General features: G+C 40.9%; 2 protein-coding genes across 2 annotated transcripts; one reads left to right on the plus strand and one right to left on the minus strand.

Annotated features, from left to right (window-relative positions):
- Positions 1-304: 304 nt before the first annotated feature.
- rtn2b (reticulon 2b) lies at positions 305-5,926 on the minus strand (the record flags this gene model as incomplete). Its single annotated transcript, XM_079237893.1, has 7 exons — positions 305-331; positions 2,747-2,851; positions 3,178-3,224; positions 3,546-3,615; positions 3,759-3,897; positions 4,074-4,281; positions 5,914-5,926. 7 exons carry the CDS (start codon positions 5,924-5,926, stop codon positions 305-307), a joined length of 609 nt encoding a protein of 202 aa, XP_079094019.1.
- Positions 5,927-8,865: 2,939 nt separating this feature from the next.
- Positions 8,866-13,955, plus strand: ppm1nb (protein phosphatase, Mg2+/Mn2+ dependent, 1Nb (putative); the record flags this gene model as incomplete). Its single annotated transcript, XM_079237563.1, has 6 exons — positions 8,866-9,271; positions 9,518-10,089; positions 12,028-12,145; positions 13,530-13,644; positions 13,764-13,827; positions 13,938-13,955. The coding sequence occupies 6 exons, from the start codon at positions 8,866-8,868 to the stop codon at positions 13,953-13,955; spliced, it is 1,293 nt and encodes a 430-aa protein (XP_079093689.1).
- Positions 13,956-13,969: the final 14 nt, after the last annotated feature.

The raw sequence follows: 13,969 nt of genomic DNA on the forward strand, positions 1-13,969 counted from the left end.
GAGATGTGGTCAAATTATAGCAAAAATGATTAGATATGTTTTTCATTTAATTACTGAGGTGTACTGACTCCTTTTATTTTGTCATTACATAATGAAGTTACCGAAGCCCTCAGGATGCTTCAACCTTATAGTGTGAAATGACCGTAAATAACTTCAGTTTATTAAGACGTGTCAGTATGAGTGCAGCTGCGTTTCAAGGTCTAACACAGACCACTAGAGAGCACCACATGGTTACCAACATTCACCTGGCAGTAGTTCACCAGCTAAATGGCTGCAGTGAAATAACTGCTCAATGTAAAATGGCTCAGGTTTGGCAGATAAAACCATACAGCTGTCAGAAAAGGACAAAGGGTAAATATAAGAATAGGTCACCCATCTTCTCAACATCATATCAGTTAAAGTGTTAATGACAATGTTCCACTGAGTGACAATTGATCAAATATAGTGGGTGGGGGTGGGGGGGACTGTCCATGTAACACACAGCAAGTTGACAAGTGCAACGCTCCATGTTGGGTAACAACTGAAGTGTCTGGAGTTACATTAACGGCAAAAACTGACTTGTAACTCATTCAAATACTAAAACTTTAACAATGAGAGAACTCTGTTCCCTTCAACTTTTAAACAAAAGGAGAGAAAAAAACAACCGTGTTGCATTTCAGAGAAAATTAGATTTTCTTTCATGAGGTGTTTTGTGTAATTTTATACCGATGTCTTGGTTATTTTTTTTTTTTTTTTTTTTAAATAAACATCGGCCACATTCTTGGTTGGTTTGGAAAATGTTGACATGGAGTTGTGCCAGCGACCTGTTGTGTTGACATGAAAACCTGAGATCCTCACTGGAAGTATTTCATTGTTATATTATGGACTGACAAAAAAATATCGTGGAGGAAGATCTTGATTTAAATTTCTTGATGCTAAAGGATTGGTAATTTTACCTTCAGGAGGATAACATTTCATGAAATGCCTGAAACTGCACTACAGACAGAATAGTCTAGGGATGGAATTGAATGGCTTCCTAAAATTAATTTGTTAGCATTTTCACCTCCACCAGGAGGTCACTTCAGGAGCATTCCTCCAGGAGCATTTTTCTCCTCACAGGCTGCATGTTGTGATGCTGAGTCGATTGACCCATTGTTGTGTCTCAATCCTTTTATTTAAGTAACTGGCTTTTTGTCTGATGATGATACATTTTTTACAAATGGTTCATTGTCTGTAGAGATTGTAGTTTTATCCACTGAAATGTCCTCTGAAGGCAGGCTATGTTGCAACTGGTTCACACAGTCATGCAACTGAAATAAGGTGAAAGGTTAGTATGTGTTCCTTTGATCCAAGGGTGTTTGTAAGAGTAACTTGAGAAATCAAAGACAAAAACTTCCTGGCAAGCTTAAAGCGGCTATTATCGATATTGTTTTTACTTTAACAATGGATTCCATGACTACTGACTCAGTCGTTCACTTCAGCTCGACAGAGTATTTTAGCATTTTTCTCTCTGCCCACAACGTAACTGTTTTGGTTGAATATTTTCCACTGAAGCATGCAGCTATCTTCATTGTGAAAAACCCACCGAACACGACCTGCTCGGCACCAAAAGTCAGACAAAGTTAGGGACTGACTGAACACGGTGAGCTGAGCACTCGGCAGCTAAATACCACACATTTCCCTCAGGTGTTGGTGGAGAAGGAAAACTTATAATTGTCAGGTGGCCAGAAACACAAGGTTGTTCTGTCTGCTGCACTTTACAGGTGATACATGTTAGCGTTAAGTGTGTTTAAAGCTTCTTTGCTCGCGTAGTTTGAGCTCACTCGCGTATTCTGTTGCTCATAAGGAGTCGGTGATGAGCAGAACAGAGCTGAAAAATAACTGAATATTGGAATTATTCATGAGGCGGACACAAACGCGTAGTAGAATTAAATATTCTGTTCACAGCTGCTTTCCGTTGCTCAAGTTTTAACCAGCAGAATTTTAAATGAGAGAGCAAAAATACATTTGTCTTATTTTTAAAGTAAAAAAACATTTGCTGTTTGGTGCCATAAATAAGTTTGAGTTACTGCCGGACAGTTGAAGTTGCTCTCGCGTGTTAAGGTTGGCTGCACTTTGTAACTTTAATCAATAACAAAGAGCAGCAGGAAGTCAGTGTTTGAACCTGATCAAATATAATGAGCACAGAGGAGGATGTACTCATTATTTCTCATAAAAGTTGTACGGTGTTGCTTCTTAAAAAGCTTTTGCTCATACTTCAATGTAGCAAGCGCAAAACCTTTCATGTTAAATAGTGGCAGATGATGTTCATGTCAGATTTATTCTAGCCGGCTAACAATTTATGATGCTACATAATGAGAGCAGCAATAATGCTTCACTGCTTGGTTATGAATAATTCTGCAGCTTAACAGGAACATGGTGCCCGCTGTTATGTAAAAATAGACCTGTTATCAAAGGGGGAAACAGTGCTATTCTGTCCCCGCTTGGAGTAGATGACTGTGTGAACTGGTTATATTAAACACATCCCACAGAAAGCATCTCGGTAACTAAAATTCTTCTCCTCGTACATTTCCACTCCTTCTCCGTGAGTGAATGGCAGCTTTGTTTCAGCTGTCCGGATCAATTAAGTCTTGCTCCCATAAACAAACATCATGGTGGAGAAATGGAAATGAGCTGCCCCTCAAGTGGGCCCAACAGAGGGTGTACCATTCCAACATTTTCCAAATCCCAAATCCTGGGTGCTTTCAACACGCAACCAACACGTTACTTTGACTTGGCTTTCTGTTTCGGTGCAGTTGCGGATGCAAATGTAGATGCAGCTGCGGGTCCAGACCCAGGAGAAGGCCTCACTGAAGCATACAGACCAAGACACCTGCAACGAAACAGGGACGTCGCAACAAAAATATGTTCATATTGAGTTGGCATGAGCATGCAATAACAGGACTTAGAGCAAGTTACTTACATGTTTTTGATTCTCTTTACAAAAGCTTTGACGACTCTAACCATCCTCCTTATCCGTATCTGTTTCCAAAATGACAGACAGGTCAGTGCATTCAATTTGTGTCCAACTTCTATTTCTCAAGTCATTTGCATAGTCATTCTAATAACATTATATTAATAGTTATTGTGTCTCTTTTTTCTGCTTGAGTAGATGTTGCAGTTCAATGAAGGATTTTGATTGTAAGAAGAAACGCTCACCTGCTGCTTTTTGTACAACAGAGGAAGGGAGAAAACAACGATCACAGCTGTGAAAGACAAAGGAGAAATTATTTCAGTACTACGGCGCAGGTTTATTTAAATTTATAGCGTTTGTTTTCCATTGAAATGTGTGGTGTCCAACATGTCTTTGTGTGGATGGGTCTTTAGCAATGAGGTCAGAGTGAGTGGTTGGACACTCTTTTTGACTTTGAAACAGGAGACTTGTTCTCTCTCTCGTCAAAGTTGGTCTTTTTAAACCCTGTCCATGATCCTTTTCTTACTGAGTAGTTTCTGTTTGCCTATAGAACTTAATCACATAGCTGGCAGATTAGAAAACACTAAGAGACATTTTTGAATGCAGAACTCACTAGTTATCACCAGAGTCAATCCGCTGGTTAGGACTCCGACATAGGACAGCAGATACAGGAGCCCGACAAACTGAGAGCAAAAAAATAATAATGTTATTAAGTTAATGCAATAAAACTGTGTCAACAATCGAGTCGATTGTACTATAGATCCCACTGAGAGTCAACAACTCCACTGTGCAGCTCTGTGAAGCTGCACACGCCTCATACTCTGACCTTAATGGAGTCGATCATGCTTTCGATGAAAATCAGCCGTTTGATCTCCGTGACGGCAAATGCGATCAGCAGCACCACCTCCTCCACCAGCATCACTGTCTCCTTATCTGTCAGAGAGCTGTCATGATCCAGATACGACCTGGAGAAAGAGACGCAAACACGAGCACACATTCTGAAGTGAAACAAAACAGCGAGGCCCATACATTTATCCACAAGTGCAACATGATTGCTCATCAACTCCTAAAGAGCAGCGCAGCAGCGGACAGTGTGGGCTTGAAGGTGGAAACACACACAAATGAACATTGACAGACTCACTGGAAGGGATGGACGCCGGGGTTCCAGCGCAGCAGCTCCAGCAGTTTATAGTAAAGCCGGAGGGTGAAGGTGACACACATGATACCCAGACAGATGTGGGAGAGCACGGAGACGGCGCTGAGCTGAGACAGACTGGCCAGACTGATCACCAGCCCCGTGAACACCACACAGGTCTTTCTCATTTTCCGCCAATACACCAGATCCACAACTACTCAAGAAGACACACACACGTTAGAAACAGTAAATGAGAGGGATTACAATGAATGCATGATTAGTCGACCCGTCTACTGCATGCTCACGAAGGCCTTGATTAGTTCGATACGGTACTTTATTTTGTATAAATATAGAAATCAATCAGATGAATTTGTTTGGTTTTTATTTTGGTGACAACTTGTGTGATCATCTTAAGGTTTTATTTTGAGCCATAATGACTATAACCAGTTTGATAACTCATCATTGTGGTATCACTAAGATAGATGACAGACGGGTGGAGAGAAGTTAAATAGCAGTGGCTGTAAAGATGCCTGATGGTAAGGATTAGCTTAATATCAGTTTTCAAAATTCTTTGAAAAGTGACACCATGTGAAAAAGCAGTGAGTGTATTTGATTGTAACTACTGATTCTAATGATCCAGATCCTCTCCTGTCTTCCTCTGTTTATTACAAAAACAATCTGCTGGTGTTGATGGAAACGTGGCACACATCTCTCCCTCTGTGCCAGAGAAACTTTAGTTCAATGAGAGGCAAGATGGACAAGTGTTTTAAAAACACAGATGTTGAGTTTTTTTTAGAACACTATTAAGACAATAACTGAGTCACTAAATAAGACAGCTATTTATACATGGATACACCATATGTTGTCTATTTGGATGTATGTTGCAAGAAAAAAAAATAGCTTTTTCTATTTAGGCGTATCTCGAAGTTGTATTCAGCGTGATTGTTTTTTTTTTTTGACAATGTTAGCATGCAGTTCATGGTACTCATCTGGGGAAATTCTGGCCTCGTATTCAAATCAAATCCTAAGAAGTAGCATATTTTTGTTAATTTATTTTCTTGCCAAAAAAAGAGACAATATTTCAGGAAAAAGATGCATCTGCGTGCTAGTGTGATAACGCATATAAATGATACTATGCAATAATTCTAATATGAGTCACAGTATGACATTAGATCTACAAACACAAAAACCTAGCCTCTTAACTCCAGTGTTAATCTCAAGGTAATCTTCTGATTAAAACAAACTGTTAGGAATCTGATACATAAACATGTACAGACACTAACAACAACAATTTGTATCTCAAAAGACAATTTACAAGCAAGTGATGCATGCACACACATGAAACCAGCAACCCAATTTCATATCCAGGTTTGTAACAGAATATATCAGTGAACTTTTTTCACGTTTTCTTATTTATTGGTAAATTTGGACAGGAGGCTGGTGAGGCCGAAACAGAGACACTTATACTTATGCCGTCATTTTCCAAGCATGGCATAACCTCACTCTGATTCTTATCCTGTTAAAAAAAATAGTAAAATATAACCTAAGAAATTGCCTTAGAAGAAATATAACTTGTATAACTTGTCAATTTTCTATGCGTCTGGGGTAATGTGGACCTTTAAGAATGAAACAAACAAACATAATTCAATCAGCAACAGGGTCTCATTTAGTTGAGTCCCATCTGTCCACAAAATGAAAGACATGCAGGACTCAGCATTTGACTGGTCATACTGTCTGTATTCACAGCTGCCCAGTAGAGGCTCCTCCAGCTGACAGCTGGACTCTGGCCAGCTCCCTGTCTGTTCCTATTCACTCTACTTAAAGCTGTCACCATTTATTTTCTTACGTTTGGTGGCCATTTCAGCGACGATCCTGCTTGCTTTCCTCGCTTCCTTGTGCTTCCACTGTTGGCTCGCACTCCAGGCTTTTTTTGGCCACCCCAGCTCCGTCAGCAATATATGGCCGGGCTGGCCTAATTTTATCCTGTATTGGATACCCCCGTTTGGATTCTCTCTACTTCTCTCTCTCACTCACACTCACACACACACACACACACACACACACACACACACACACACACACACACACACACAAATTGGGAACCTGAGACATCAGCATGCAAGTCCCTTAGCAGGGGTGGAATTTTGATTTCAAAAGTGTTTGTCTGTATGCTGGATCAAAAATATTATATAAAAAATAATGAGTACAAATATATTTATATATATATATATATATATATATATATATATATATATATATATTTATATATATATATACATATTATTTATATAAATATATATATTTAAAAAAAATATATACACCAATTAAATAAAATATATATGATGGAGCAAATATGACAAAAAGTTATTTTTATTTAAGGTACCGCCTTTAGCTTTAAATCATATCATGAATCATACTGGAAATGGATTCTGTCTGTCAGTCCCTTCATTTTGTACCAAAGGTAACAAATAAAAGAAAATTAATATGTAATTTAATAAAACATGACGACGATCAGAGACAATTATATTCTCTGGAAGTGTAAATCCTACTGAATGATGTCTGACCGTTCATGTCTATTCAAGTCTATAATTTAATTCACGGCATAAATAAAGAGGCCATTGAATAAAAAATATGTTGTATGCTTTCAACACTCAACAACCGTAAATACAATGCAACTGGTAATTACAAAAAAAACATCTTATCGCAGAGAAAAGCGTCTCAGTTGGTCTGTATAACGTTCCTGGTTTCCCCAGATGTCATCTATTGAGGCTGCACACCTAAAAGAGTGTGACAAATTAAAGCTCCTCTTTTAACATGCAACCAAACAGATGGTTTGAGTAAAAATCATACAACAATAATACACTTGTATAGAATGTATAGATAACATTGACACTGGAAAGTGTATGACAGACTCATGTAAACTAGACCCTCTTCTACATACTCCGGTACAGTAGGTGGGTGTATGCGCCTCAAGGTTGGCATTGCAATCCACCAAAAACACAAAGAAGAAGAGGAGGACACGGAAACTGGAGAATAGAGTTGTAGAGGGATAACACTTATTTTTTCTTGGAAGATCCTGGTACTGGTTCCTTCAACAAAAAGCCAGTTGAAATATTGCATAAAATACGATCTGTGATTAACACAAGTTCATAATACACTAACACATTTTATTCAGCAAGATCATATTCACAAATGATCACCACTTTTAGAATGTTTTAGCGTAAATGCAATCGGCAGAAAACAAAAGCTAATGTTATGCTATGAACAAACTACATGCTCGCCTGAGCACACAGAACACGGCTGTGAAGTTGCACAAGTTAGTGTGACGACGTCTCATTTAGCCACTGGTTAGCAACCACCTTTTAAAGACCCGTAAGCTTCAAAATTCACAAAATAATTATATTCTACAGACATATTTTATATCGAAGGGCAAAACGTTAAAATGTCTTCAGCTTGTGTTAACAGTTCTTATTTGAGGCATCTAACCAAAAACCCATTGACTCCACATAATGAGTGAGTTTGATTAATGTTTCAAACAGTTTCTCCATCCTTTCCTGCCTGGTCAGCACCACTGGCAGAGTGTCAGCCCCAAAATATAAGTATGGGGAGAATTACAGAGAGCAGTGATCTCCTCCTGGCTGACTCTCCAGAGTTAAGCAGTTATTTGGTGAATGGTGCCAAAGTAGAGCTGTAAGTCATGTCGTGGTGACATGCATAATCATGCAAAACCAAAGGTTTTTGTTCAAAATTAAATAAACAGTTATCACCACTTAATTTTCAATTTGTTGTGTCTATAAATATATACACTTTTGACTAATTATATTACTTTATTTGCCATTTTATTTTAGAAAGAGTTTAAACAAAACTACTGATAATTTTACATTTGATGGAAAACCACATCTGGCCTAAAGCATATTTAGCTTTATTGCCACATTAAGTTCCAGAATAAAAAAGATCTGTCATAAACTTATTAAAGTGAGAATATAACTAAACAATAATGATAACAACCCTAAATCCAACCTGACATGTAATTAAATAATTAATGCAGCTCTGATTTCTGTTTTTAATTGATGGATGATCAGTAATAAATCCCTGCAGAGGTGCAATGCATACACTGTCACCATGTTTAATGTATACAAGGGAAAATATCCGTTTAAAGGGATCAACTGTGTGTTTAAACCTGTGAAAATAAACCTTCTGTCCCCTGTGTCTCTTCTTTCCACCATCAGTGTGCTAAAGGGCCGACAGTCCTGTAATCCACTGCCGTGGCAGCCCATAATCCCAACCGCTCACACGTTCAGATTACGAAACATGTGGGAGGGGCAGAGCTTCAGATAGGAGGACGGTGAGAGAGGATGAGCTCTAACTTGACAGTGGCGATGCAAGCGAAGCAGGGATTGGTGCACATAAATAGCCAGCCAATCACAGAGGAGGTAGGGAAAATAACAAGGGGGGAGCTGGTAAAAGAAGGAAGAGCTATGAACAAGTGAGAAAGAGGGTGAAATCACGGCAGCACAGAGGAGAGAACAAGAAGAGGAAGGATGAGTGGAGGAGAGAGCACTGATCAGTGAGGTCTCCAGAGAGGAGAAAGGAGAGGAAGAAGATGAGCAGAGAGAGGAGGGTGAGCAGCCAGCACTGAGAGTATCTATCAGCTCAGGCGGCCATGCTCTGAGCCCTGGAGCAGCAGGGCTACGCAGACACTGCACAGGCCCAGCATCAGGCCCGGCTCAGCCATTCGTCCCAGCCACAAGTAAGGGATACAAGAAGATTCCACTCGCAGCAGCTGGGCATAAAAGCCATGAGGACATCGAGGAAGGGCAGTGTGGAGATGCCTGCGTTTATGCGGCAGCTGGTGAAAGAGACAGAGAAGAGGGTCAGCTCGTTCTTCAAAGGGGGCCGTGGAGGAGCAGCTGAGGGAGAGCATCCAGCGGACGGTGAGAGGGAGGAGGTCATTCCCAGCCCCTACCTGGACCGGCCAGTCCTGGACAAGCTAACCGAGGAGGGCTGCGCCCGCTGGGGCCTTACCTACGCCTTGGGAAGCATGCAGGGCTGGAGGGCCAACATGGAGGACTTCCACAACTGTGTGCCACAGCTGGGTGGAGAACTGGCCGACTGGAGCTTCTTCGCTGTGTTCGATGGTCATGCGGGCAACACAGCGGCACAGTACTGCTCGCAGCACCTTCTGGGTCAGATCCTAACCACAGGTGAAAGATTTCCAACTGAAAATGCTTGAATGAATATAAAATTGAATCAGTAGTGTAGAGTGTTGTTATCTTTTGTGATTGCAATGATGCTCAACTGTGTTTAGTCTGATCATGAAGTAAAGGCTTATAATTACAGTGAACGAGAGATGATTTTCCCCTGTTATCATTCCTAAGTAATGTAGTAAAGTCTAAGTAATGATGGGTTTTTATCTAGTATTCCAACGTTATATCCGTTTGTGCAAACAGGTGGGATGGGGCCGGAGGATAACCCTGAACGGGTGAGAGGAGCCATCAACGAGGGCTTCCTGCAGACAGACAAACACCTGCACTCTACGGCACGCCGAGAAGGCTGGGAGAGGGGCGGTACCACTGTGGTGGCCGCCCTCATCTCGCCCTATTACATCTACTTCGCCAACTGTGGCGACTCGAGGGCCGTGCTGTGCCGGTCTGGCCAGGTCTGCTTCTCCACTGAAGACCACAAACCCTACAGTCCTCTGGAGAAAGAGCGCATTGAAAATGCAGGCGGCTCTGTGTCCATCCAACGGATCAACGGCTCCCTGGCAGTGTCCCGTGCTCTGGGGGACTTCAGCTACAAGGGAGCAGAGAACCGAACGCCCACCGAGCAGATGGTGTCACCAGAGCCAGAGGTGTGTGTGGTGGAGCGCTCGCCAGCTGATGAGTTCCTGGTGCTCGCCTGCGACGGGGTGTGGGACACCATCAGCAACGAGGACCTGTGCGCCTTCATCCACAACCGGCTGAGTGTCTGCACTGACCTGAGGGATGTCTGCACCCAAGTCATTGACCTCTGTCTCTATAAGGTCAGCACCAGCTGTACATGTTATCTTGACCTTTTCGATGCATTTCTACACAAAATAATCATTTTTAACTGATTATAAACACATAGCACAATATCAGTATGAAACTATGTTATATTTTTTTTTAAATGGGCAGTGGATTTTATGTAATAACATAATCCTGTAAACTGTGACTGGGTTGATTCGGTTCGGCTTGATTTGAAAGCTGCCGAGGTCATTCCAGTTTTTTGAGAAAAGAGTAAAGCTTTATGAAGGTAACTAAGCAACAGTTTCGCGCACACACTCACCAAATAAATCACAATCAATCTTCGATATGACTTTATTTCAGGCTTTCAAAAAACTTGCTTCAGTCGCACCTTTTTCTTACATAACTTTTGTCTCCAACAGCTTTGATTGGGTAATACGAGTAAATGAAGTGGGCCGGACCAGAGGGGAATTTACTCGTTCTTCTCGTTTTTCTTTTGTATAAAAATGGTCTGAAGACTTGTTGGTCTGGTATTTTATTTCTACAAACTGTATGAAAACTATGTGTTCATGAAGTCAAAAGGGTTAAAGTCTACTGTAAAATGGTGAGATTTTGGTGTTTTGTCAATGCATTTGGTTGCCCGCAGCATTGTACATGAAACTGAGAACATCCTCTGATTTGAGTTTAAATTGGTGAAATATGCTATGCAACACTGAAATAGCAGTTGCTTATTTACTCATTCAACAGTTAGGGATCAAAATGAGTATTCATTTGGGTTTCTAGCAACCCAAAAGAACGTCCTACGAAGTCGTTTGGTGCTGGCGAGCATCTGCAAAATACACAAATGACGGCAATGAGAAAGATCTAAAACAATAAAGTTGCGTGCTGAAAAACCAAACTATTAGCTGAAAGATGCTAAAATGCTCTGTACAGGTGAGGTTAACTGAACAATCAGGTGATAATTAATTAATCACTATGAGCGACTACTTTCACATAGTCATATGATCCAGTGTGTAAATATTGATTATAGCCACTTTAACCAGGTCCATGCCCATATGGAGGTGAACCAGATAAAAAAGAAGCTCTGACCTCTGATTGAGCTTCGGCTCAGTCTCATTTAGACCATGGGTGCTGTCCAATGTGTGTAATAGCGTGAAATACCACGTTAAAATAGACTGCATGGGTGTCAGAACAGGTGAGGTGGGATTATTCTGGGTTCCTACGAGGACTCATTTCAGCCTCTCTCGCTCTTAGAGTGCAGAAGATTGTAAGGTCGATGTTCAAGAAAGTACAATTGCTCGTAATACCGTCCTTAAAAATAAAGAATAAATTCAGACCAGTGAGGGAGAATAATTATTTGACTACAGCCACCTCCGCTGATATTATAACTGCTGGATTTCAGGGTGTTCAGTGAAGGACATTTTTCTATACAGTGACTGTGATCTGTAGAATAGGGGAATTAGCTTGTCAAGACCACTTAAGCTTTTCAGTGTTACGTTGTGCTCATGATGATTAATTGATATACATCTTCTACCTCAGTAAGTGAAGCTAATTCCCTCGATAAACTCATCCTTTATTTGAAACCAGCTTTCACAGAACCTCAAGGCAATTAATAAAACAAATTGGGTGCATTGCTTATGTTGTATTTTCTTATATAAACACATAAGAATAAGCATGGACGACACGTGCACATGCTAACATCCATGCAGCACCCTGTTTGGCCGTCATGTCCATCATGTCACTCTGTTTGTTATGTAACAGGGCTTCAGCGCTGGTGTGCACAATGACCTCAAAATGTCACAGCTTCTTCCACGCTCCATTTACATTTTACTGCTCCAGTGCACCTGTGAGGTGACTTTGAGGTGAAAATGATCTATCGCTCAAACTGTTCACCCAAGATGTCGCAATGTATCAGATGTTGACATTTGTAAGGTCAGCCATCATTACTCACCTCTGCTGATATCTCTGCTCCACAGGGCAGCCTGGACAACATCAGCATCATCCTGCTGTGCTTCCCTGGAGCCCCCCAGCTGTCATCCGAGGCATTACACCAGGAGGCCGAACTGGAGGACCTGCTGGAGTCCAAAGTAGCAGGTGTGTGAGCAATATCGACATAAAAGAGACACGAGAGGCAATAAACTGTCATTTTCGGCACTTATCGTCACGCACGGGTTGATGTTGAATTCGGACACTTTTCTGTTTTCTTGAGATTTAGGATTTGCAGTTCAAGCACATTGAGATGGACCTCTTCTGTACTTGTCATGATTCAATTTATCCTAAAACAAAAGTAATCTCTATGAACAGATTCTGCATTCATATGAAGAATCTGTGGACAATGGGACAATATTTTGGTGTCGGATGAGTTCTTGTTTTCGTTTGTATTGTTCGGGTAGTCTTGACCAATCACGTTTCAGCAGACTTTGGTTGAATGCAGGTAAACAGTCTGCATGGAGAGCAAAAGAGGTGGAACACGTTGGCCGAAATGCAATCTAAGGAACCCAGCAGTTATCGTCTGATAATGATTTTGCTTTTTATAGGTTTAAATCAGCTTGTAAAATGTCTGCCTGCAATCTGGTCGTGCATGTCGTCCCTCAACTCAAACTCCACTGGCATCTCAAGTTGCTCATTGGACTGTCGGCATTGAGCAGCGCATGGTAAAGGAAGTCTTGGCTTGGATATCCGCTGGCGACACCGGAACCCCAGAAATACAGCACCTTGACCCCAGAGACTTATCCGTCATCAGGCCGATAGTGGATTTACACAAACCCAGTCAATACCGCTCTTTTACTAATGCTCTGGTTTAACCCTTTAAAGTAAAGGACTATGATATTCTATACATTTCTTGTTGTCAACAAATCCTATGAAAAGAGCAAAATCAAAAATTAATTGATCCTACTGACAAGAAGCATTCTCCATGTAGCTAGAGCCTGGGATAGAGTATTCCTCTCTGCCAGAGATGTGTTGCCCAAAAACATATCAGTTATGTTATATGATATGTTCCTTCATGACCATGAAGTACATGGGTACTAGTATATGTTTAGGTCAATCCCACATAGAAGACTGTCAAATGTAGCAAATGCTCACTAGAACACCAAAGGTGGATTAATCCGCAGCAGAAAATAGTCAACAACAAATGCACGTTTGAGTAATGTTTGGTCAAATGTAAAGTGCCCAGCTGTTGACAGATTACTTATTAAAAATGAAAATGTGTCGTCCATTTTTAAAGAAATATGTCTTCAGCATGCACCAACATGCTTACGGCTAAATTATTGAGACTCGTTCAAAGACATTGTTGGTTTTGAACTTTTCATGGTTGATTTGTTTGTTGACAATGTTGAAAACACAGAATAATTTAAAGGATTATTATTTAAGACTTTAGGACTATTTGAAATAGTCCTAAATATACTTGAAATAGTTTCCAGGAACTTCCAAATGTGCTTATATGTCTTTTCCTATATTCTGTTTTAATATCTGACAGAGATTTATGATGAGCTGTGCATTCGAGGGGAGGAACCTGACCTGCTGTCTGTCCTCACAGTCCTCGCATCCACCGACATCCCTGGATTACCACCAGGTGGAGGCATACAGAGCAAGTGAGAGACACAAAGAGTGTGCGTGTGTGTGTGTGTGTGTGTGTGTGTGTGTGTGTGTGTGTGTGTGTGTGTGTGTTCCCTGTATTGTGAAATTACACTGTGTTACTTGTGTGTTGCAGAAGGAACTGCATTATTTCTGCTTACTATCAACAAAGAGAGAGCCACACGCCCACACTACCAAATGTGAGTACGAACTACAAGCTGTCCCATTCTACCCATTAGAAGAGACATGTCATTTCCTTAGACATGGAAAGTATATTCACCATTATTTTCTCCATTGCCTGTCTGTCCAGGGCCTGGGAGGCTCTTGAGAAGCTGCGCTGGT

Source organism: Taurulus bubalis, assembly GCF_910589615.1.
Source record: "Taurulus bubalis genome assembly, chromosome: 2".
Taxonomy (NCBI): domain Eukaryota; kingdom Metazoa; phylum Chordata; class Actinopteri; order Perciformes; family Cottidae; genus Taurulus; species Taurulus bubalis.